Source organism: Lachnellula hyalina (genome assembly GCF_007821495.1).
Source record: "Lachnellula hyalina strain CBS 185.66 chromosome Unknown contig00027, whole genome shotgun sequence".
Classification (NCBI taxonomy): domain Eukaryota; kingdom Fungi; phylum Ascomycota; class Leotiomycetes; order Helotiales; family Lachnaceae; genus Lachnellula; species Lachnellula hyalina.
In genome coordinates this window covers 198,722-224,211 of record NW_022157141.1, presented here as the reverse complement: position 1 = coordinate 224,211, position 25,490 = coordinate 198,722, and the positions used below count along the sequence as shown (strand labels likewise).

At 47.5% G+C, this 25,490-nt stretch overlaps 5 protein-coding genes and 1 pseudogene across 5 annotated transcripts; 4 read left to right on the top strand and 2 right to left on the bottom strand.

The window, feature by feature from the left end:
• Window positions 1-2,881: 2,881 nt before the first annotated feature.
• crf1_1 (putative glycosidase) lies at window positions 2,882-4,220 on the top strand (the record flags this gene model as incomplete). The annotated part of the gene is made up of 2 exons (XM_031147404.1): window positions 2,882-2,975; window positions 3,025-4,220. The coding sequence occupies 2 exons, from the start codon at window positions 2,882-2,884 to the stop codon at window positions 4,218-4,220; spliced, it is 1,290 nt and encodes a 429-aa protein (XP_031007513.1).
• A 2,853-nt stretch (window positions 4,221-7,073) lies between these two features.
• On the top strand, window positions 7,074-7,860 carry LHYA1_G002427 (NADH-ubiquinone oxidoreductase 19.3 kDa subunit, mitochondrial; the record flags this gene model as incomplete). Its single annotated transcript, XM_031147403.1, has 2 exons — window positions 7,074-7,098; window positions 7,151-7,860. 2 exons carry the CDS (start codon window positions 7,074-7,076, stop codon window positions 7,858-7,860), a joined length of 735 nt encoding a protein of 244 aa, XP_031007509.1.
• Window positions 7,861-9,321: 1,461 nt separating this feature from the next.
• Window positions 9,322-9,729, top strand: LHYA1_G002426 (uncharacterized protein; the record flags this gene model as incomplete). The annotated part of the gene is made up of 2 exons (XM_031147402.1): window positions 9,322-9,591; window positions 9,679-9,729. Coding segments are annotated over 2 exons (321 nt in total), but the record flags the coding sequence as incomplete, so codon positions are not given.
• Window positions 9,730-10,048: 319 nt separating this feature from the next.
• KLF13 (Krueppel-like factor 13) lies at window positions 10,049-15,541 on the bottom strand (the record flags this gene model as incomplete). The annotated part of the gene is made up of 7 exons (XM_031147401.1): window positions 10,049-11,736; window positions 11,793-12,416; window positions 12,469-13,121; window positions 13,213-13,908; window positions 13,980-14,525; window positions 14,578-15,103; window positions 15,208-15,541. 7 exons carry the CDS (start codon window positions 15,539-15,541, stop codon window positions 10,049-10,051), a joined length of 5,067 nt encoding a protein of 1,688 aa, XP_031007507.1.
• An 873-nt stretch (window positions 15,542-16,414) lies between these two features.
• man9_2 (Beta-mannosidase B) lies at window positions 16,415-19,069 on the bottom strand (the record flags this gene model as incomplete). Its single annotated transcript, XM_031147400.1, has 2 exons — window positions 16,415-17,478; window positions 17,536-19,069. 2 exons carry the CDS (start codon window positions 19,067-19,069, stop codon window positions 16,415-16,417), a joined length of 2,598 nt encoding a protein of 865 aa, XP_031007506.1.
• A 3,738-nt stretch (window positions 19,070-22,807) lies between these two features.
• On the top strand, window positions 22,808-25,322 carry ZG9 (Similar to Gastrula zinc finger protein XlCGF9.1 (Fragment)(Xenopus laevis)(Ontology_term=GO:0000981,GO:0003677,GO:0005634,GO:0006351,GO:0006355,GO:0008270)(db_xref=InterPro:IPR001138,IPR007219,PFAM:PF00172,PF04082); annotated as a pseudogene).
• Window positions 25,323-25,490: the final 168 nt, after the last annotated feature.

The following is a 25,490-nucleotide window of genomic DNA, read 5'->3' as shown; positions in this document are numbered from 1 at the left end:
GCAATGAAAACTACTTGATCTAAGGGACCAATAAAAGCTTTCAGGCCAGATCCCTTGATGATTCCCCTACCTAGCAACCTTACAACTCATCACTAGGAGCAAAGTCTCTCTCGTTCTCCAACGAAGGGTCGGTGGAAAGAAACTTGTTTATCGATAAAACCGAGCTCAACAACAAAGGCAGGCACTGAGGATATCTGGATTTAGTTACCAGTCCTTGTAAAATCCAAAACGGCTGGCTTACCGATAGTCTTAACCCTTATAATCAGGTTGAGAATAATTATTCTGTTCTATGTCTAGGCCGACCTCAAATTCGCTCTTGAGCGGACAATTTATACTTGTTTATTGAGGAAGTGCACGATCGCCTTATGCCCATTTTCGGAAGCGAGTGATAACGCCGTTCGATCAGTTTTATCTTTCGGTCCAGTTTCCGCCCCTTCCTTTAAAAGTAGTCCAATTATAGCTTCATGCCCTTTTTCGACTGCTAATTTGAAGCAGTAATTGCACATCAGCGTTGTGTCCGCGTTGGGAAGCAACCCAAAGCGGTGTTCTGCCTGCGATGTCTTTCAGATCGATATTGACCTTGGACGTCTGGAGTAAATATTTCACAATTGTATCATGCCCCTTCCTGGCAGCAATGTGTAGTAAAGCTGTTCCATCATTTGATTCCCAGGTAAAGCTGCGGATGGAATCGCCATCCTTGACATGCTTGTGGAGGAGACTTGAAGGCATTTTCAATTACCTACTACACTTCCATGCTCCGTTGTCAACTGCAAGAGCCACCTAGGCACCCTGCTACACTCATAATTTCCTTACAAGAAGCACTTGCTTTGCGCATAACACCACCTCATCGGAATTTCCGCGCAAGCAAACAGCACCTTCTTATTACAGAACATACCCGGTCCTGTGCCATCTATCCCGAAATGGCAGGATCGAAGGAGTAGCACGTGACAGGAAAACAGATTGTAAGGGGCAGTGGCAATGGCAGTGGCAAACAAAATCGGAAGGATTTAACACGCTTTCATACTGTACCGGTACTTGCGTGGTTCTTAAGAAATAGATTAGAAAGGAGTAGAAAAGTTGCTTCAGAAGAAAAGACGTTCTAGTGCCAGCCAGAGCCAGCCAGAAACAACGCGCCAACTAGGCAGATTGTTTTGAACGCATACGCATACTAATTTTCAAGTATTCATAAATTAGCCAGACAAAGTTCGTATAAGAATAAATCTAGAGGCGAGAGAGTGTGTCAAGAGATTTTGATAGTAACGTGACAGTGAGATGTGACAAAAATAGATGGATTACATATCTAAGGAACGAACTTGTGCAATGCGCATTCTTGCTGAAGATAAAGATACTATACTACACCATGATTAAGGCATCACTCGTGATAATATTGTAGAAGTTTTTGAAATGAAGCTTCTGAAAGGACTTGAAACGCTGCCTAATTCGTGATGCCAAACATGGAACAGTCGGGAGAATACCTGTGGTTAGCAAACCTGGAAGTTAAGGCTATAATAATGAAGATGAGACTTTGATGAAACTTTTCATTATCAAAGCGATTTTACCGCCTTAAACCAAGACTGCATACAGTAAATCGGTGTCATCTCCTTGAAAAATGGGCCGCGGACACTATTGTTTTCCTTTCCCGACTCGTATTGTACGACCCGTATAATGGATAGCAAGCGGTTGATTATTCCCACAAAGCCTTTATTGATTGACATGGAAATTCGGGATTCGGGAGGCACTCGTATATTTTAGCTCCTACATGGTCAGCTCAACGTCATGTGCGGTTGTTTAATTGCCACGGGTTCTAAATGCGACCTGATCAGCAACCCTTTACGGCAGCTGGGGCAGTTCACAAGCCACACTCTGGTAGGGTCGCCCCGCCAATAGAGTGGCTGCGGCTCTTTCCTGCGCTTGGAGGCTGGAGCCTTGGGTAGTATTCAGGGTCTTTACAGGGGCCCCAGCTGGCTGTAACAATCCACTCGGCCTCTGGGGCCAGTGGCTGATCACGGAGCAACAGCCGAGAGAATCATCAGCAGACTGCTGTTTCAGCCTACAATCCATCGCTCCATATGGAGACATTACCATCATGCGTGAAACAAACAGATGTGATTGAATGTGTCTAACCGCGGATCACAAATGATTCTGAGAATGTATAGGAGAACATCCTTCGTATAGGAGATTTACAAAGTGAAGATCCAGAGGGATGGTCGAAGAGAAGAAGGCTCAGGTACCCACAGTACCCCTCGTGTCCGTACCAGTAGTGTACATCGTACTTTGTACCTGCATGGATCACAACACAGCTGCAGATCCCCTTGGATCCGCTATCTAACCCCTTTGGGCGAAATGAAGAGATCGTCTGCCGGGATGCCGATACGAACAGCCAATCACGACACGAGCACCATAGATGGCAGCCTCCGTAGCCAATCACCAGCCGTCATCATAAAACCAGGCGCCGTTTGATGATTCCTCCTTGGGCAACGTTGGCGCAAGGCTGTGCTGATGGGTGGCACGGCGACTGGGCAACCATACGGAGGTATGCAGGATTTTGCTTATTATTTGCTTGCTCCCTCCTTTCTCCGTCTCCCCCTCGGCCCCTCTCCATATTTTTTACGTTTTTCTACAATAATACCCACCTGTTAGCTGTTGCCTCTTTGTTGACCCGTTGACCATTCTCTCGTTTACATCATCAATCACGCTTGCTCGCTCGCTCAGCCTTTGTGTTTTGACCGCTTTGAAGATCTTGCGAATCCTATAATTGACGGTCCTTCTCATCCATTCACGGACGAGTTCGACATTCACACTTGACACCCTCAAACCAAAAGCATTTAAACAGCGATACGACATAGATAAGCTTTACAGACAAAGCACATAACCACTCAAGATGCGCTTCACTATCGCAACCGCGACAGCAGTCTTGTCTGCTCTTCAAGCAGCCAATGCTCAGACCTTCACTGCCTGTGACCCAACAAAGAAAAGTATGCGCTCTTCACTTCCTTCTCAGACTCTGTACTGACAACCATCCAGCTTGCCCTGGCGACAGCGGTATTGGAAACGGCAAACCCTTCGTCACCGACTTCACAACCGTTAGTGGCACAGATGCTCCAACTGGATGGACCTATGCGGACGGAACTACCATGTCATACGACAGTGCGAACGGTGCCAACTTCCAGATCTCAACAAAGACCGGCGCCCCTACGATCAGCACCTCGCAATATATCATGTTTGGTAACGTCAGCACATACGCCAAGGCTTCGCCAGGAACTGGTATTGTCAGCAGTTTCATCTTGGAATCGGATGACCTTGATGAGATTGATTGGGAGTGGCTTGGATCCAACGATGCTTCTGTAGAGAGCAATTTCTTCGGCAAGGGCAATGTTACTAGCTACGACCGAGCCATCTACCACCCTATCTCCCAAGCTGTTACTGGATGGCACACATACACCATCGAATGGACCAAAGACTACGTCAAGTGGTACGTTGATGACATGGTCACCCCCGTCCGTATCCTAGCCTACGACGACCCCAAGACCATCAAGGGCACCCAGTTCCCCCAAACACCAATGAAGATCAAATTGGGCAACTGGGTTGGATGTGCCGATGCCGCTGCTGCTGCAGACCCAAAGACTCAAGGAACTTGCGAGTGGGCCGGTGGACCAGCATCTTTTGACGGAAGTACTTCATACAGCATGTACGTCAAGAACATCTCCATCAGCGATGCCGGCTGCGGTGGAACCTACACATACTCCGACATGACCGGATCATTCGATAGCATCAAGTCATCCAACGAGGGAGCCTCGTGCGGCTCATCCGGCTCATCCTCAAGCCCAAGCTCGTCTGCTGGTTCTTCGTCGGCTGCCTCTTCCACGACCGCTTCAGCCACAGACTCAGCCTCAACAGTGAGCTCTGGAACCACCTCTACTGCTTCTGCACCAAACTCAACTACTACTGCGAGCATCTCTACATCTACCGTCCCAGCCGGTGTCTCCCCTTCATCCGAGAACGCAACTGCTACGGGTAGCTCAAGCGGAAGTGGAAGCAACGGCACCAGCACCGGTTCTGGCAGCACAGGAGGAGCAACAGCCTCCGCAGCCGGCGGTGCCAGTTCAAGCTCAACCAGCACCCCACAAATCACCACCAACTCGGCATCGTCCCACAAATACGGCACGGTGGAGCTGGTCGTCATGGCCTTTGGTCTCGGCGTCGGATACCTCGTCATGTAACTGTAGTTCGTAGCATCATAGGAGGCAACATGGGAGCGATTTTGCATTTCCGGTCGTTAACGGCGTTTCTGTATATGCATGGTTGGAGGAAAGAAGAATGAATGATTTGGGTTGGATTAGGTGGCATTTTCTGCATTTGGTGGCTGCGATGCTATGCGTTGTGCCGCACATAGGAGTTACATTGTCCATACATCTTAGGTAATTTAGAAATAAAAGACGTTCTCAAATAACTTCCCTTTCTTCCAAGTGCAGTAGGTGTGAACTTATCTCTTTGCTTGCTTAATTATTCCCCAACTACAGGTCCTTCCACTTCAGCCCGTGTTTTTGCCTTACAAGTACGGCGGGGCGGTAAAGGAAAGCTCGCTTAAAATAGGAGGCTTTCCAGTAGGGAGAAAAACAAAAGTAGGGAGATTTCTTCTAGATCAATTACCGCTATTCATTTCATTTTCCTTCTACCACTCACTCATCCACACAAAAGCGCCTTATAAACGCATGCAACCCCCCCGTATCATACGCCACAGCACGCTTCACATATCCCTCGCACCTGCCCTCACCACTCAACCCCACCTCAATCATCCGCTGCGCTATAAACGCCAGTCCGGCCGAGTACTTCACTACACCGAGCCAGCGCTGCTCTTCGCCGTCAAGGCGCGCCATGGCGGCGTCCCATAGGGCAGTCCAGCGCGATAGGCCGTGGAGGAGGAGTCGGCTGGTGCTGGGGAGAGGGAGGGTGGTGTGGTGGTGGTAGGTTAGGTGTTGGAATGCTGGTGGGGAGGGGGGTTAGCTGGGTTCGAGTAGGTAGGTAGGTGTACTAGCTGGAAAGGAACACGAACCGAGGACCACGACATGCAGATGCTGGACATCGAGGTGCGCGAAATCAACCGCAGTACTTTCCATCCACTCCTTGTTCAGCAGCCCTTGGATAAGAGCTCGTAGACACTGCAAGGTAGAGCTGAACTCCTGCTCGCTTCTCAGACGCTCGTAACTGGCTGCATTATCTGTATGCCAGAGCGCGTCGCTGCAGGGCAGGTGCCCGCCCATGTCGGATAATGTCATGGCGGGCGGGTGGTTCGAGAAGAGGATCAGCCACGCGTCGTTGATGAACGTCCATGTCACGACCCTGATCCAAGATTCCCTATCCACGAACAAGCGCCAGTCTCGCTCCAACTGCGGTACTACTGTTGTTTCGTGTGTGCTTCCCATGACATCGAGATTGCGAAGTAAAGCTACGAGGCTGGGATGGCGCTTGTTGATGATTCGGCGACGGACGGTCGGGTCTTTAACGAACATCTGCAGCGTCTCAATCAGATACGCCGCTTGGCAGAGCTCTAATGCCGCCCGTGAACCGGCCGCGTGAGAGGTCGAGCAGAGAGATTGCTTCACGCGGTGGAATATATACTTCTCGGCCAGCTCATGCATCGCCAGTGTAAAGGCTGTAGAAAGCGGACTTTGCTTTTCCTTTCGGTAATGCAGATATGTGGAGCCTGAGAGAGCTATTGCTAGCAAGAGCGTTGGGTCTACTAGGCCGAGATACAGCGTTGGTAGATGGATGATTGATGCTAGCAAGTGTCCCCGGTGGAAGAAAGCTGCTATGCAGTCCCGGAAGTTCGTTACTTTGAAGAAAGCGTGAAATGAACCCAGCGACGGAAAAGTCTCGAAATTCGGCATGCCTGCCGCGACTTGCTGAAGTTCAACTGCTAAGAGGCTAACCCGTGCTTTGAGCTCATCGTCAGAGGTGTCGAGGTGTAGTCGATCCAGCGCATCTTGACGATGTCCACAATTCATGCTTTCGTGTTCCAGCGCCGCGTCAAATGATGGGTCGACATAGCCTAAAAACAAGAGACGAGGATCAATCGTGTCCGACAGCATAGCGTGCGTCTGTGAAGACTCCTGTGTAACTGGAGCGGCTCGGCTATGCTCTGGCTCTGGCTCTCCATCGAGGATGACTTCGCCCACAGGACCACTATATGGATCTGCACAACCCAGTAGGAAGGACAATGCCAGGTGCCTGCTGGCTTTAGATGAGTTTTCTCCACGGCGGTGTGTAGGATCCGTGCAAAGCCGTCCATACGTGCAGGTCAAGCTCCGCGAGGCGCATCGTGCACAAGGGGTTTTCCCATCACAAAGCAGTTTGATTTGAGAGCACCCGTCGCACGCATGTACCTTTCTCCCGCGCTTGGCTTCCGGTGGTAGAGGGCGATCTCCCCTCGAGGGACAGGTTTTGGCGTGGCGTCTGGCGCCGTCAACTCGTTGGAATGTCCGTCCACAGAATGGACACCCATGGCGATTTGATGTGGTGTCTTGAGCTAAAGGGAGTTGACATGTTTGGCATATCCGGCACTCGGGAGGATTTAACGACGCCATAGGTCCCAGGGGAATGGAATGGTAAGGGTGGCTTGAAATGCAGGTCTCTGGTGAGCGAGACGAGAGATGAGTGTATTTTCCGACGCTATGAGATGAAATACCCTAGAAATTGGGAAGGTTCGCTTTACGCTAGCAGGGGTCTCCCCGCGGCACCGTAATTTGATTGGACGAAACAATACACCAGGTACACGATATATCAGAGTTAATGATTGATGATTTAACTTTTGTAGTATAGAAAGACGATCGGAATAGTAATGACCCAATAAGATAATAGACTTCTATAACCTAGCTTAATTTCACCGCTTTTTGTGCAGTTTTAATATATCACACCCTCCTCCATGCCTGTCCAACGCGCAAATGTGGGGCGCGCATGTGTGAATTTCCCGACTTCCCCCCTGATCGTATCAAGCCTGATCCCGAATAACATATTTGGCAGAAATGTTTTAAGTTTTACTTCATACCAACACCTCATAGTAACAGCATCTCAAAATGCTCTGTTACAAGACAATGCCTAGTGAGTTAATATGAAAGTCCTCGGTTCAAGGAAAGACACTCGCTAATAATAGGGGTTCAGACCAGCTTTATACCTCGACCATTTCGAGCACAGCAAAAAGGCTACGCACCAATCCCCGCTCTTTCGCTCCCTTTCTTCCTCGAATACGCCAAAACTTCTCGAGCAAGGTCCAAAACGAGCCATCTTCGACGTCTCAAGCTCTATCCAACGAGGTCAAACCTACAGGCCTGGTGGAACATGTCCTGTAAGACCAACCAAATAAACACAACTAGAGGGATGGAACAAGAGGCTGACAGCAGCTTACATTACAGCACAAGCATGGATCAGATCGTGAGCTGGGCCAGGAACGGATCAATGTGGCCTCTCTCGTTCGGCCTCGCATGCTGCAGCATCGAAATGATGCACGCCTCGATGCCGCGCTACGACCAAGACCGCCTCGGCATCATCTTCCGCGCCTCGCCCCGCCAAGCCGACGTGATGATTGTCGCCGGCACCGTGACGAACAAAATGGCATCGGCGGTCCGGCAGTGCTACGACCAGATGCCTGATCCGAAGTGGGTTATCAGCATGGGCAGTTGTGCGAATGGGGGAGGGTACTATCACTACAGCTATAGTGTTGTCAGAGGCGTGGACAGGATTCTACCGGTCGATATATATATCCCGGGCTGCCCTCCCACTAGCGAGGCGCTGTTGTATGGCGTGTTTCAGCTGCAGAAGAAGATTCGGAGAACGAAGGTTACGAGGATGTGGTATCGGAAATGATGGGTAGTTGGAAAAGAGGGATATATCACCCGTACCTAAGTTGTAATATATAGACTGTGAATGATTAAAGTGATCGCTCAGATCTTTCCCAAACCAAACTCGAGCAACCCTTGAGGCCATGTGGTTCTCCTTGATACCTGGCAGCGTCTGGCATGTTCAACTGATCGCTTTGCACCATGATATATTTGTTAGCACTAGCACACATCCCATGATCATGTTCATTTGCTATATTTAGCTAGACCGACCACCTGCTGAAACGCAGTGTCACGCGCTGAGAAATTGCAGCACCTTTTGCATATAAGAGGATTCTATAAAGGGGTGAAGTTGAGAAGGTGGAATTGGAAATGAAATTGAAAATGAAAAATCACAAAACTGTGTAGTAGGCGGGAGCAAATCTATATTTATTAGGATATAATTGCCATTAGGAAATTGAGGGCTTGTTTTTGGAGTCGTGGGGAGTCAGATTGGAGGTTGGAAAGAGAGACATAGCCTGGAAGGAGGAAAATTTCCACGATTTCGGATTAGATATTTTCCCAAGCATGAGAAGGAACAGAGACATGTTATGAAACATCCTGTTTTTGTGATGCATGTGATCGTGGTTATACACTCGGTATTAAGTGAGGGGTATACTAGGTTTTATAACTATATAAGTAAGAGTTTACATCTCCTTCGCGGATTTCCTCCACCTCTATCTTCGGAAACATTTACGTGTCTGTTTGAATCTAAATTTCCATTCCTCTCAACCTTCTCTATCTAACCTTCTTTCTCCACAACTCAAATTTACTTCTCCTTTCTTAACATATCTTTATTACATAGGAGCTTAATTACCAGATCTATCGAAAAAGGTCTCCATGTCTCTATATAAGGCCGAATAAACGGTTCGCCTTCACGTGGTCGTCTCGCCCCTTTAAATTTAAGCTTGGCATTCCTGTGCCGTGCTTCTGAAGCGAACGTGTTAGGGTGCATAAGCGAGCCCCTTTCTAGAGTGATCTCTTCTCAGCTACGGTCCTACGGTTTAGAAAAAGAGCTGTGCTCAATAGGTAGGAGTTGATTGTAATCACATTCTAAAATATATCCTTAATTTATTCTCGATTTTCTCGCAGGAATGTGTATTATATAATATCTCCGCATTATGTGCTTACTTTCCAACCCCACATCACACCCCTGAGCAAATCCCTGGCGTATGACGTTGAATTTCCCTAATGCCCGCCCCGCATGAATTCAGGAAAACAGGGCACAGGACAGGCAACATGATGTAAGAATTTCTGACTTCATTTATACTTCTGGAGTTTACATGTCGATATAAATCAATTCTCGACTTCCTGTAACAAATTCTGCATTAGCAGAAATAATCCGTTCGCAATTCTTTCAAACTCCCGCCGCCCTTTATTCGCGAAGCCTTGGTCCTACAAACAAACTTCTGCTCAAGTATGGCTTCTTCATGTACTCCCCCCTAAAGCTTGGCTGATTGCATCGCCACAGGATATCTGGAAAGCAATCATGTCGGAAAAACAGCAGCAAGCGGTGCAAGAAGAGGAGCAGCAAGGAGCACAAGAAAACAACCAACAACTCCAACATGTCAGCCCCACACAACAACAATCGATGGAAATGGCTCCTCGTGGAGACGACTACAGACCTGCCCCGATCAGAGAATCGCGGATCAAGGACCGCCCTCAGAGGGACACGAACGATTCAATAAAGATAAAGATCGAGCTGGATCTCGAAGTCGAGGTACGTTGTCCCCGGCATCGTTGTAAGAAGAAAATCGAGGTCGTCGTCTTTGGAGTGGACTGATTTTGAGGCCATGGGCATTTGCAGGTTGATTTGTATGCAAGGGTTAAGGGTGATGTTACTATTGGGTTGATGTGATGGGGATAATCATCTTTGTTATGATATGTGGCCGATTGTAGATGCCGGGACAAGTACGCAGGCTGTGGAAATATAGGTTCTATGCTTTGGGAACTTGAGTTTCAAGCTTTGATGATTCGGAAATCTATGGTATATGCGGCGTTCTTTCGATTTGGCTCTGTAGTTGCAACTGTATTTCACGGGAATTATGGGAGGAATCTTGTTGTCCTAACTCAAATGCAAACCCTTATTATAACTCTTTCGGATATATTTTCATATGCCGTGATTGACATTCAACACAAACGAAAACCTATTTGAGGCCACTCCTCTTTTTGTTCCTTTATTTTGGTAGTGCTGGTGGTGGTGGGAAAGAGCTAGGCTCAAGTTTAATTAAATCGGGGTTTGGTTTTGGCCTTTTCCTAGGAGACATTTGAAGTGAGTGCTTTATCTCGTCCCATGTTCGCTTCGCTATCGCAGGTCTGCTTGAAATTTCCCGGGTATTTGGAGGGGTCGAAAGAGTTGTTTCTGATCTACTAGCAAACTCCGTGTAACTTGCGTATGGCTGCGAGATAGAATGGGCTGAGAATATATGATCCGGGACAGGTGACTGTGTAGCATTATAGACTTCATCGTCTCCCCCAAGCCCTCCGGACATCATTGTATCTCCAATCATGGAATTCAGCTCGGAGCGGCTCGAAAGAGAAGATTCCGAGTCCCTGGGTCGTGTACCAGCGATATCCGCTGATGCTAAACTTGGTGGAGATCCATCGGAAGGAGATGAATTCGCATTCCGTGAGCTATCGAGATCTAAGGTTGAGGGAAGGCTTTCTCCAATACCACTATCAGGCAAAGAATTCCCATCGTCGGACTCAGGTTCAGATGATTTCCCTCTCACCGGCTTTCCTTTACTTGGCCAATGCCATGGAAGCCTCCTACTTCGTCCAATTATGACCGCCCCATCACGGCAGTTGAAAGGCTGTGGGTTTCTTTTCGGTCCTAGGCAAAATTGCGGTAATAGTACTTGAACTCGATCACAAGTCCCCGCCAACTTAGTGCGTCTACATTCACAGGGCTCAAATAATTTATCAGGTTTGTGCCAGTAGATTCCGCTGGCAAGTTCCAAAGGATCCGAGTCGCAATCCCCATGCTTCAAAGAGATTTCTTTAAGTGTTGCCGTACATGCCACAAGATAATCCTTTCCCGTTGGTACATGACTCCAGTACTTGCAGAGCTTATTCGAATCCTTTGATGGCTTGATAATTTCTCCAAATCCTTTTCCGAGTAGTATAATTGCTCGAATACTTCTTGTGAAATCCACCCATCCTCGTCCACTTGCTTTCAATGTCGCAACCCGGGGAAGTAGATCATTGTGGCCATCAACAATGTCTTTAAAACCGAAGCCAATGAGCTTTTCTCGGTCTGTGAAACGTAGACCCAGAGTAGGTGAAGCCATCATTTTCGTCTGGTAATCGTGAATTTGCTCCAGTGTATGATAGGTTTGTCTTACTAGGTCCTCGTACGTCCATGGCTTAGCTATCTTTCGCACTTCTTCCAACCCTTCAATACCACCGCTAGTATTCAACTCGGTAGAAGTCGTAACATCTTCGAATATCAGCATGTTCCTGTTCTTTGGATCCATCAAAGCCTTCTTGGCGGCGAGTATTCCATTGTTAGGATCCCCGTGGTTGAAATCTTCTATTCTGAAGAGGTCACTGTCAGAATATGGACTGGATGCAAGCTGCGTACGCGTAAGGTGGAGGAGGGCGCTTGCACCATCTACCAACCACCCTCGGCGATCTTTGGTGTCATATAGGACCACTTTCATGTTCCGTGCAAAGTGAACTTCTTGAGCGTAAGGTCCACCACCCCTGCCAATATATATTGGAGTATCTTGAGTGCCTCTAACAAATGAAGCGCCACCAGTTACGAATTGCCCAGCGACAATGGATGCTTTTTCACAAGCAAAGCCAGCGGAGGCTAAGCTAGCACCTGCCCAATCGATATCTTCATATCTGATTTCTTTTCCTCCTACTAATATGTTAGCATCTAATGAATGCACAAGCATGTAACTAGCTTTGACATACCCGTATGGATTTCCGCCGAGGAAGCCCAGCCAAGAAAGTTCCTGGAGCGTTCCAAGCATGTGGCATCAACGTCGTGAATTGAAGCGCGATGACCCTCGGCAGATAAGTAAGAGATCCTTTCACCGTTTTCGTTGACAAGTAAATGCCACAAAACCGAGTTCTGAATCCGCTGAGTTGGGTAGAACATTGAAGAACACCCCTTGATTACAAGACCACCGTCGAAGTTTGTCACCCGAGTTGCCTGGCCAAGTCCTGCCATCATGTTAAGGGGGATCTCCAAGCCCCTTTCGCCCCTAGATCTTGCCAATATTGGAAATCCTCGAACAACAATTGGGTTTCGGAACAGACGGCTCCAGCACGACCCATTTGGCACTTCTCCGCGGGGAGTTTGTTCAAAGTTGACGACCTGGAAGGCAAGCTGAAAAATTGATGAACCAGGAGATCTTCCAATTTTCGGTGCACAATAAGCCATTTTATCTCCAGAGGGCGTTCCGCGCAAAGCAGCCCCTAGCCATGCCAGTTGTTGCCCAATCTCTGCAATGGCGGGCGCAGTTCCTGTCACTACAGCTACAACCGATGAGCTGTGGATAACAAATTTTATTTCAGTTCCATCGGTCGTAGTACCTATATGATTATTAGTGACCAACTTGATCTAATGAAGAGAAATTTGATTTACCTTTATACCAGTTCTCAAGTCCGTTTCCTAATGCCTTTTGTAATGCATCTAAGGTCTCTACGCCTGTTGTAGGCCACACTTGACGCATGTATTCGGCACACGTCAGTGCCTGGGCATCCATTCCAGATCCTACTAGTGTGATAAGAGTACCAAGTTGAGGATATTCCTGATCGGCATAATGCTCCTTAAGAAAATCCCTTATGTTCCAGCGAATTTCAAACGCTTGTGAAAGTATGTGGCGATGACCTCGTTCAGGATTCGAAGAACTCAAACCCCTGAGTATCTCCTGTCGGATGTTCTCAGCCACTGTATCTACTCTGCTAGTGAGTATCATTTCAGTCCTTATTCTTCCGAGTAACCACTGATAGCCATGGCCGTTGGTGAGGAACTTCCAAGCCTCTGGATAGTGATATATTGTGTAGTCTTCAATCCCTTCCTGTTCGTGCTCTTCATTAGCATAGCTTGATAGGCCATCACTAAGCTGTGGTAGTGGTGGCTTGGGCGCCATCCAAAGACGCATCTTCTCCTCCACACTAAGGCCTTTCTGTGCTCTCCGGAAACGCGTCCCCTCATCTACCTCGTTATCATCCACATATTCCTCGCCATCATCAGAATCGACTTTCATGCATTTTTCAAGCAAATTTGCAATGCGACTGAAGATACAGGTTAGAACGATTTTTTATGGGATTATAGACCCTCAACTGCAATAAACTCGGTGGAGCTAAGGCAATAAGAAACACGTACCATCTGTAATGGCGAACAAACGTTACAGCATCTCTTTCCTGCCTGGAATGGGCGTTTCCTCCACATCTTATTGCAAACTCTCTCAGAATCTCTTCCAGTGCATCTCGCAACTCTTTTTGGTCATTCCAATTCCCTCTCGCCCCGGAAAGTTCGCGGATTAATTCGCGCGAGAAGGCTGCAGAAAGCTTGTCCTTAACATCTTCGGGGACATTAAGCTCTTGGTTGTCAGTGTACATAGTCTGGGAATCGTCTTCGTCTTCGTCTTTGTTTGCTTCATGCTCCCATCCGATGGATGCATAACCGGAGTCAGTGGCCACTGTCTGTGGGTGAGGCACGTTTGAAATGTGAGGCTCAGGGTTTGACTGATGACTGTCAAATTTATCACTGAAATTATTTGGGTATTCAGTGACTGCTTCTTCGTCAGTGGTATTCATGGCTGCCAATTGAGTCATCGACGCAGCAGTCGTATAACCAATTCCGGCCCGTGTGCTTGCTTCCGATTCGATATAAGGGCTAAAATTTCTAGGTGTAGAATTGTAATGGATAGCATTTGGAGGAGCGTAATTGCCTTTGGCATGGACGTAGCTGTAGTGTCTGACGAGGTCGATCCAACGACCGAAAACGGGCCGAGTACCTTTCTTTTTCCAGCAGGCCTTCGAAGGATACTGACATGGGTGGCGGCCTTTCTGGGGATTACTAGAGATAGAAGTGTTTATTAGTAGATGGTTAATAATAACGTTAAAATAGTAGCAGGATATATAACATACGGCTCTCTATCTAGATATACGATTCTAGGAGCATATAGGCTTTTAGGTACGTCCTTATGTAAAACAAAGTAAGGCTCTTTCGATTGAATCGATTTAGACTCTTTTCTTGGTAATTCTAGGTTATAGTATTTTCTAATCTCCGGGTGTTCTTCCCATATGAGACTAGTAGGCGTAGGTCGCACATTTATTGGTCTCACAATTTGACTCCGTGATACCGTAGACTTGGGTAGCTGCCGCATACATGATTCATCCTCGAGGTGGGCACTTTCAATTTGAAGATCATGAATACCACTGGAAGATGTTCGTAGTCCATCTGCGATTTCTGCAATTTCTGTGGTTGGCATTGGAGGATCGCACGTTGGAAGAAAGTGTTGACCAACTGGAGAGATGTGGGGTGAAGAAGCAACTGGTTTATCCTCTGGATATGTTTCTAGTGGACCGTTCCGCCGCAGACGTCCTCTTGATGGTCCATCTGGCCTCTGTGACAAAGCCTCCCTCAGTTGCGCATCGTCTTTATCTTTGTCAAAGTGATGAACTCTAACATGTCTAGTGAGCATCGTTAGTTATGATGGCTATAAGTTTGAGAGCAAGGACGAACCGTTGTAAATTATCCGGCCTTGGGTACTTGTGCTCTCTACCAGGACAGAAGGGGCACACATATCCTGGAGAATCATGCACAATCCCATGTCTGATCAATTCGTTTTTGCTTCGGAAACCCTTGCCTCCATTACTACGTGGACAACCTTTCACACTGCAATAATGCGGACGATTCGAACGATGTACGTTCGCGTGAGAGTTCAAGAGGTACTGCGTTTGGAAAGGCTGGGCCATACAGCCTGTATAAGTGCACTGGAAACCGCGAATCTGTGGGTTTGTTATATCGTCAATGCTCATTTGATTACCAGGTGGCGTTGCACCATCCAAATCAGAATCAGGAGTTTCTGATCTGCTGCTGCTATATGTACCTGCATTAGGGTACTTATGGCCAGCGATCTTAGACTGTCTTGGATATAGCATTGTGCCATGCCTAAGTGCATCAAAATCGCCGTGATCTGGAGATGGAAGTTCCCTCCGATATTCATTAGGCGACTGCGGTGGGGAACCATGGCGGGCTATAGACTGCCCTGTCATCGAAGTCAGTCATGGGGTATAATAGATACGGCCTGTTCATACCCGGTCGACAACAGACCGAACAGCGTTGACATAATCATGTCTGAAAGAAACTCACCATCTTCTCCAAATAAACTATCCGTCTCACTACTCCCTGCAACCCCAACTAACTTGTTCATATGATGGTCCCATGTTTCATCCAGCGATGGTGGTATATCGTTTTCAAGCTCGGAGTAATCATCATCTACAGGGGCTTCGACGTCCCCTATTCCGGGCCACGGACCGTGTTCCACACCTTCGATATCGTAGTCATATTGCTCACTAGATTCTTTTAACGGAGCTCCCAGAGATGAATTGTCAGGGTATAGATCTGGCTTTACAGATTCCAGCAGAGGGCTAGATCGGAAACCGGCGTCTCCTGGAGAATAGTCACCGTCATGAACGTCTTCCATAGTGTCTCAATACTCTGAGCCACCAAGGTTAGCCGGTATTCACGACCTCAAGAAAGCTTCTTGTAAAGTAAAGAGAAAGAATTCCTGCAGGGTCTCTTCGAGTGTTTATGTGTTCGATGACAAAATTGATGAGAGTTCAAGGAAGTGAAGATTTTCTCTCCGCTTAAATCCCCAGCCTCAATGTGGGCGCAATGAGTGGCGCAATACTGCATTGCAACCATTTCGTGGGCGGCGAGCCTCACATTCTATGCAGTCTCATCATTGGGAGAACGGCTGACCAGTTATATCTATCTTACCCCAAGCGGGCCAATGACTCGCAGCAGAGAATATGTGCTACATATGATCTGAAAAATGGGTCAAACTTTACTTCGGGATTTGTAGTTTAGATCGTAAACAAAAATACTCAAGCGACTTGAGGACAATTTATTATATTTAAGTATATTTGGGCATTTTAAAGTCTATGTTAGTTAAGTAAGCATTTTCAAGGCCTAAATTGAGCTGAGTAAGTCTCTATGTTTAAGTAAACCCAATGTTTGTATCACATAGTGCACTTTGGTAGCTCAGCAACTTGTCTTGTATTGGTTGCTTTCGCTCTGTTTTGGTGGTTGGTTTCTGGGTGTCTAAGTCTAAGTGTGATGACAAGGCGAGGAGGTTTTGACCTCTGCATCGCTTACTCGTAGTCATCCACTCTAGTGTCATGTGATTGATGGAAGACTGACCAAGGATAGTAATTATAGGAATTTGTATTCAGTGTCGAAAAGGAAAGACTTTAATGTTTCTCAAGCTTCAAATATAAAAAGGATTCTGATACACCGCGGACGTTTAGCAAGTAAATGATGTTCGCATGCAGACCTCGTTTCTCCCAAGAAGTCATCACAGAACAAACCCCTCCTTGTACTCCCAATCACATAGATATCTCGTCTCAATCTTCCTCCCATCCAAGCCCTTTACTCCAATCTTGATTTCCTCTCCGGGAACCAGATCTACGAAATTGTCATCAAACACCGCGTCCTCGCCTCCTTCTTCGATGGGAACTTGAAGCACCACACCCTTCACCGGAGCATTTGCCTTAAGAGTGGCGACCTCGCCATCAAGCGTAGCTTCAACCTTCAAGTCCTTATAGAACTTGACGAACTTCAATGGTTCGGGCCAAGTGATCCATCTTGCAAGTCTTTCGCCAGTCTTCTCGTCATCCAAATACGCGACTAGCACAGTCTTATCCGCACTTGGGATATCAATCTTGGTAATCTCAGTGGTCTTATTCCCACCCAGCACCAACTTCCTTGTCCTCTCCTCTTCCGGTAATTCCACTTCCTTGCCACTTCCAATATCAAATGCACTCAACTTAAGTACAGCCTCAAGCTTCTCCACCATCCCATTAACAGCCCAAATCTCCACTTTATCTCTTTTCTCGGGATAACTCCAATCCGTCATATAATTTCCATACCCGCCCGTAACAACCCTCTCCATTCCCACAACAACCTTCCCCAAAGCGCGTTTCGTGATATAGAACGCCGGTTTTCGCCCCCAGTTGACATCAACCAAGGCCCAGCTAGTCCCCGGCCAGATATCATTCAACTGCCACACCAGAATCCCACTACAGTTCTCCTCTCCCGCGCCCCTAAACTCTCTTCTCCAATGATTATAAGCGTAGCTCATAGCTTCCGCTTGCAGGAATTGAGAACAGTAGACGAAAGAGGAGAGAGGGTTGAACTGGAAGCGGAAGTTCTCGCCCGAGTACATGCCGTAGCGACGTTGGTGCCCGGGCCCTTTATCGTGCGCATCGAAGGTGAGAGACTGCCAATGGCGTTCTGAGGGGTCTGTGATGCCGTCGTGGAGGGTACGTAAAGAAGGCGCGGATTCGAAGCCGAATTCAGAGACGAAGCGGCTGGTGTAGTCTTTGTAGGATTGGTAGGGGGACATTGTGCCGTGCCAAACTATTTCGCCCCATTAGCTTTCTCAAAGTTATCAAATAGAAGAGGAAAAGGGGTTACCGTTCCAGATGTGAACATCGCCGATTGTCTTGTCGTTCGAAGTCTTCCCTCCGTAAGGACTACTCCTCCAATACGGCACATCTCCAGCTAGTCTTTCGCAAATCTCTGGCAACGCGATCTCATATATTGTCCTGGCAGGGAAATCCGTCTTTTCCCAGTTCTCCGGACTATTATCCTCCGGGTTATAATCCCAACCCCATCGCTCAGCAACCATATAATCCTCATTATTCCCCGCCCAAATAGCTAGACTAGTATGATGTCCAACTCTCTTAACTTGCTGCTCAGCCTCAACCTTCACTTCTTCCACGAACCCCTTTTCAGCAGGGTAGTTTCCGCAAGCGAATAAAAAGTCTTGCCAGACTAGAACACCAAGTTCGTCACATGCAGAATAGAAGTCTTCGGATTCAACGAGACCGCCGCCCCACACACGGATCATGGCTTGGTTTCCTGATTTGGCAAGCTCGAGCCAGTCTCGGTAGCGCTTTGCGGACATGCGGGGGAGCATGAAGTCTCCTGGAATCCAGCAGGAACCGCCAGCGAAGATGGGGGTATTGTTTATTTCGAATGTGAAGGATGTTCCTGGTTCCTTCTTCAATGTATGCTGAAGAAGTCTGAGTCGGCGGAAGCCGAGCTTAATGGACTTGCTATCTGCCGAGGACAAAGAGCCAATGATGGTGTAGAGGGGCTGCGAGCCATAAGTGAAGGGATACCAGAGTTGTGGGCTCCGTATTTCGATGTCGGCGCTGAACTTTCCTTTTGAGTCTACACTAATGTCTTGAACAAGAACTTGGCTCCCTTCTGCGTCTGTGATCTCAACTGATATAGGGGATCCTTTCCCTCCCTCCACACTACCCCTAATCTTCACCACAGCCGTCTTCAGATCCTCGCTGACCTCTTGCCTAACAATCCAGTCTCTGATCCTTCCTTCTTCGGTATCCCAGCTCTCAAGCCAAACAGGCTTCCAAGGTCCGGAAGTATTAATCGCTGGTCCCCAGTCCCACCCCCAATGATACTGTGCCTTCCTCATGAACAACCTCTCGGGGCCACCAAAATGCACATCTGTCCCATTTCCCTTATAACCGATTCTATCTTTCTCTTTCTTGGCGAACTCGGGTGCATTCTTGAATTTCAGCTCCAATACATTTTCCTCGCCGTCTCCTTTCTTAAGCAACTTAGTCACATCAACTCGGTGCTCAATATGCATGTTCCTCGTCTCCCGAATCACCGTCCCATTCAATACGATGGAACATATTGTATCCAAACCCTCGAACACTAACTCGTGGAGGGAAGTTGGAGATGAAGCAGGAGAAGGGAATGTAGTGCGGTATTCCCAATCCGCATCGTTAACCCAAAGAGTTTCGATCTCATTGACATCAATATACGGATCTTTGATAAGTCCATGATGCAGTAAATCCAAGTGTGCAACTGTGGGAAACTGAGAAACGGGAAGGAAGGATGAAGCTGTGCTACTGTTTAAAACTGTGGTTTGGCGAAATTGCCACTTTTTGTCCAGGAGGCTTTTGGTGAGTGGCATTTTGATGAAATTTGGAGGTGTAGAATACGGAGAGGAGAAATGCTACAGACGTAAAGATGGGATATATGAGATGTGCTGTTAGGAAGACACGACTGTAAAATGCCCCGCCATAGCCTTGGCGGGGCAACCGACCTTCCAAGTGCAGACATGCCACCCAAACGTGGGGGTTCTTGGATTCTTATGTCAGCTCTTTCTGAATCATGTATTAGACCTCATCATTCGCAGGACAAAAGTGAGTCTCGCTGCGATAGCGGATACGATCCGGATTACCTATTCGGTCGCGGCAGATCGGTTTCCGCGTTTGGTCAAGAAGCTTGTGCACCTACACTTGGCTGCTTTGCTAGTGCCCTAAACCCCTGATGTATCGTTACATTCCGCAGGAATGCTCATGCTCCAAGCTCCAAGTACTAATTTTTCCCCCTTTCCCCCTTCAAAATGACAATGCTATACTGAACTCACCACCGTCTGTTCTGCTTCCCGCTTTGCCCTATTCTGAACAGAGCCGCTCAGTGAATGCAAAAATATTCGACTCTTGTTTCCTAAAACCTATGAGTCTGTTCCCCTTACTCTCCTAAGTCTTCCTTGCCATATTTTAGCTATGGGACTAGAGACCGAATTTCTTCAGATCCCGTTTGAAGAAGCGCATCCAAGTAAGTAAATAGCGACTCCAGGTTGATTGTCGCAAGAGAAGGATCCAAAGAATCCGTAGAAGCTAGGGAAAGGAATTGAAGAGTCTGGTAGTAGAAAAAGGTAGTTTATACCCAGAGGGACGACCTGTAACCCAGTGTACATATCTGCCACATTGTGAACTGACTCAGACTATTGAAAGTAGTAAAGTACCTACGTCTTTCATTTCTGCAACTTGGCCCCTTAAAAAGGCTCCCAATAGTGCGCATATATATGAACGACACGAGGCTTTAAATGGAGTCCATCTCGAAGAAGATGTCAGTTATAGTAGGGAGTTTTGAGCAGTCCGACGGTAGGCCCGGGTTGCAATTCCATGGAGTTCCTTGCTTGAGGCACAGCGTAAATGTCTCACAATCCATTGAAAAATCTTGATAAACGGGTCTAAATGAGTCTGTGGCCAAAGGTAAAAGATGTCGGCGACTCCGGCACGGTGGCGACGAAAACGGGCTGGAAACGTGGTATACTATGCTATACTCAGGATCCTTCAAGTTTCTCAACTTAGCCATCTCTTCATAGGCTTGCTTCAGATTATTTATCACGACGTTGACTGGATCAAGTGTCTCGGGACACTAGTCTCGAGGTTCTTTCGCTCTCTCTGCCTAAAGGATGTGCGTCATTTCGACACTTGTCAACGCTTTGGCAACACCCAGTTCATTGATGAAAGAAAGGGTCGCTCTAAATAGAGCGTGGCACCTCATCGACGAAACGCGATAAGAGTGTATAGCGCCGTGGATCATCCCAGTCTTGAGAATAGTCATCCGTAATATCAGGTCCAAAATTCTGCGCCTTGAGGATAGCAGCGGAGAGACTGAGGCGACCGAACCTGACATATGTTAACTATGACCAAGACAGACCAAGACGTTCAGTTCAAAGATAGAGTTACCCTCTTTGCCTCAGCTTGTGAACCTCTGATTTATCAGATAGGAATTCATATGAAACTTTGAACGCTCAACTTCAGTCGTACACAGCGAATGACATGAAACCTTCGAAGCTATCCCAAACAAAAAAAAAGTGAGGTCTTAGGCAGCATAGATAGATCATCCACTTGTCACCAGTGCAAAAATGCCGCGCGGATGGTTCTTTCGAGTCTAGCGATATGCGGCGACATCCTCTTCGAGATCCTACGGACCACGCCCCACGGTTGCTTCGGATGGGTATTCACCGTCTCTCGATGCTCTCAAATCCAAGTTCAGTGCTGGTGCAGGATTCTGACATGGGGCTAGAAACGTGGATGCTATTCTGGGCCTGTCCTTGCCGCCCCCATGTTGGATTTTGACAATTCCGCTTCTGGTGGTGATTGCTTAATTGAACGGTGTGCCAAAGTTCGTGGGTGGGAATGACAAATACATTGGTAGACATAGGCTCTATCCTTGTGGATCAAGTTCTTCAGCTAGTACGTATAGTACAGTAATGTACATGTGGTCAAAATTATCAGGTGAGTATGTGATCTTCGCATGTCCAAATCCTTGTCAGCTGATCGTTTCCTGGATAGATATCTCTCTTCTTCTCGCGCAGGATTCGAGTCACCGAAACGTACCAAGTAGATGTACAATAGCCCCCATGATATTTGGTAAATTCATGTATGGTAATTTGTGGTTGCATGTGAACAAGATGATGAAACCCATTTGGTTCTGGAGAAAACCGCATAATAGGCTAATAGCTTTATGTTAGTACTATCTTTAGCTATAGGCTTTCCCCCATAGATGTTAGCAAGTCCCGCAATTCTTCAGCCCGTCGCATGTTTTGTGGCCATTTCAGGGGCTTATTTCAAGGTCGGCCTCGTGCTCGTGCTCGTGGCTGACATAAAAAGCGGCACCAATTATAGTTAAAGAGAGTGGCCCGAGAGTGGGACATACGAAGTAGAACATTAATGATAATAACAAGTGCTGTTTTTTTGCGTCTAACTCGAGATGGGGAGGGTCAGCTGCGTTTATGACTCGTTTTCTATGGAGAGCGGAAAATTCCCGTCTTATTCCCGCTTTACTAGGTTCAATAAAGCTCTAGTGAAACTGTTATCGCTTTGCAGTGGACCCGACGTCCCAGAGTTGTTTATAGCCTTTTAATCTTCTTACTTTAAATCCCGCGCGCATTCTTACCGGTACCGCAAATATGTTTGTTCTTTAACAACTCATCAAGAATGACCGCTCGATCCGATTGTTTACCTTCGAAGTTAGTCTTGCTTTGAGTCGTGCGGCGATCTAAACCGCAAAGCCACATGCAAAGTAGAAGTAGATTGGTGAAGAGAGAGAGGAATTGACTAGGTGGATTCCATAATTCAGCTTGGGTCAAAGTAATTTACCTAGGGTGGCAATCAGTTGATAAACTCCGTTTAGATATCGCTTGTACGGAGTACCCATGCCTTTGGGAAGGAGATAGTCGCCGAGATGCCGAAGATGTCGAACAATCGCATGTATAGGATTATCAACCCGTAACTCTAGCATGCTTCTTCCGGAGAAACTATACGGAGTCCGGAGAAGGTGCTCTTGGGACTTAGTGAAATGTAAAAGGACAAATTTACCTAGGTAGCCAAGCATTATATTATTAATACTGGAGTTTTAGCTCTTTAAGGTAACCGGAAATTACCCCTCTACGGAGTATTCCTCCTTCTCTTAGGGTTAGAAGACGATTTCCGCAACGGAGGCTGGAAGGTCAATAGAGCGTGGGAGCCATGTTATTCGTTGATTGCCGTAATGATCTCCTTTTGAGTTCTATACTTATCACATTGAAAACTCCTATCAGAGGCTTCTACCGCGATTTGCGGCGCCTTCGGTGTTGCCCCCTAGCAAGGTAGGAGTTCCCTACCATTTCCGTACCAAGTGGGTTCTTGTGGCTGGATGTGGTAGGATCAGGGCCCCCGCAATTCTCTCTTTCTGGGTTCTCGCCATCCCCGCAACCAGGCGAAACCGCAAGACTGGCCTTCAGACCCTGTACCTGTCTTGCGTGCTGGTATCCGCTACTTGGGTCGCCTCAAATAAAGTAAACCGACAGACCGACCGACCGACAGATTTCTCGCAACGGCTCGACTTTCCTCCAAATAATGGTCCCGTCAGAATGGAGGCTCAAAGCCCATCGACCTGCAATCAGTGCGGGAAGAAATTCCAGCGAAAGGCCCATTTACTGCGGCATCAACAGCAGCGTGAGTTGAATTGAGCGGCTATGGAATGCATTTTGCTTTTGCTGGATTCGAGTCAAGTGTCTTGTGTTGTGTTGGCTTGTGTTGGCTTGTGTTGGGTTGGGTTGGGTTGGGTTGTGTTGTGTTATACTGTATTGTACATGTTATCTGACAGGCATGGATAGATTCCGGGGATCGGCCGTACAGTTGTAAATTCTGCTCCAAGACCTTCAAACGAAGGTACGTACCTTTTTTCCCGACCCCGCGTACAGTACTACCGGAATCTGCGGAATATCGACACTGACACTTAATCTCTACAGTGATGTATTGAGGGACCATTTCAGTCGATGCGACCGTCGCGGGAACTCGGCCATCCCCAATTCCCTCGAGAGAGGACGCAAACGCCATGCATGCGACGAATGCTCGAGGCTCAAGGTCAAATGCGACAACAATGTGCCGTGTCGCAAATGCAAGGAGTTTGGTAGGACATGTATCAAGAGCCGGCCTACAGGTCAGTCGCAAATCCATGTACTGTCTATGGCATAGTAACGCGCTTCCGAAGATATATATACTGACGCGCGCAGCCGCCTCGAGTCCGGCTGAAAGCACCGCCAGCGTCTCGCGCTCCACTCCCGATCTTGCCTCCTCTGACCGCAACTCGATTAGCTTCCTCCTGAACTGTCCCACCGAGACAGACTTCATGCGCGAGTTCCCCAAATCGTCAACCCTGAGTCCGAATAGCAAGGCTGCTGAATACCAGAGCTTTATGAACCTCGGGCACAGCTATGAACCGCCTCTGGCAGCCATCAACGATGGATCATATATGCATCAGGACTATGGGCACATTATGCAAGACAACAACCTGGATGCTCTCCTAAACAACCTCGAGTTTGCTGCATTTGAGGAGAGGACACACAATTGGCAGCTGCCGGGCGAGAATGCGATTCCTTGGTCTGGCGATGCAACCTTCATAGACCGGAACGCTCTTGGACAGAAAGCATATGAGATCAGAGAGAAGTTGAAATACACGGCGGCCAATCTCCATTCCCCAAGCATGCCACCGAAGGAGATATTGGATGGGATTGATTCCATCACAGCGGACAACATTGCGGCATGGGTAAAGTTATATTTCACGCATTGGCATAAGCATGCGCCTCTAGTCCACGAGTCCAGTTTCAATCCTTGCACAGCTGCTATACCGCTGATTCTAGCACTGATAAGCCTTGGTGGAATGGTGAGTTATATGCGACCCCAAAGACCACCTTTGTACTTTGTACTCACAAACTCGATTCAGTACTCCAAGGACGCTGCAGAGGTAGCAAAGCTAAAACTCTTGTTGGATACCATAGAGACCTACGTGTATTCCATCCCGGGACTCAGTGAGGAATATGATATCCCAGGCCGTACATATGTCATCCAAGGAGAAAACGCAGCTCCCGAATGGCAGCAATACCAGCTCGAAGAATTACAAGGCGCCTATCTCATGATTGTAGTCCAATTCTGGTCTGGAAATCCCATTGCTAGAACTAGAGTCCGCCAGTCGAGATTTCAAAGACTTTATTCCGTGAGCGCATCCCTCCTTCAAGTTTTGAACTTGTACTCACTACGTGATCCCAGATATACCATCACTTAGATTTGCAAGTAGTACAGCATTCGCCAACATTTCAAATAATAGACCAGCAAACCTTTAGAAGCTGGATCCGAAAGGAGTCGTATATACGGTAAGTCCACCGTCAAATGTGTAGCGCATACTGATTGCGGTCTTCGACATGGAACTAATCTTTCGCCTAGCACTGCTACCGTGACGACCATGCTAGACCACGCATTCGGGATTTTTGACAACGTATCTCCTAGATTTCAATGGGCTGAGCTGGACCTACCTTTTCCTAGCGACGATGTATACTTCAAAGTCACCAACTACGACGAGCTCGTCGCTAAATCCCTGTACCCACAACACAAGATGAAAATCAAAGACGCATTCCTTGTCCTCTTCTCACCTCCCGAGACCGCGGAACACGACCTCAAAGTACTTCGCAATGCCAATCTCACAGCACTCGATATGCAATTGCTTATTCACTGTGAGTCCCCACCACCTACCTCCAACCCATTTGCATTGCCCTTTGTGCAGCACTAACGTTGTTCTAAGATCTGTACACGTGCGTCTGGAAAACCACTTTCTCGAACCCGATGGCTGCTCTGCCGACAGTCAACATTCCAGATCTGTTATTGCCCTTCAGAACTGCTATGCGGAATTGGCGAACGGTTTGGGACCAGATCAAGAACTTGGTACCAGAGAACGAGTGGAACAAATTAGGATTCCAAATAACCGCAGAGACATATTTCGATGCTGTCAAGGCAATTGTCGACGCGTTTGAGAAGAGGGATGGGAAGTTTCCGCCTATACCGAGTGATTGTGAGAAGGGGACACACTTGAAAAGGCTGTTGACCTTTTAGACTTACTGGGGAACAAGTATTCCACCCGGAATCTTCGATCCTTGAGTTTCATACGTTCGAGCTGATAGGAAGTCGGTATTCAAGTCAAGTGCTTGGAATCAATTGCCTGCAGCTCAGGGCTCTGAGAATAAGCCCCCCTGTTCTGGGATATTCAATGTCACCTTCGGG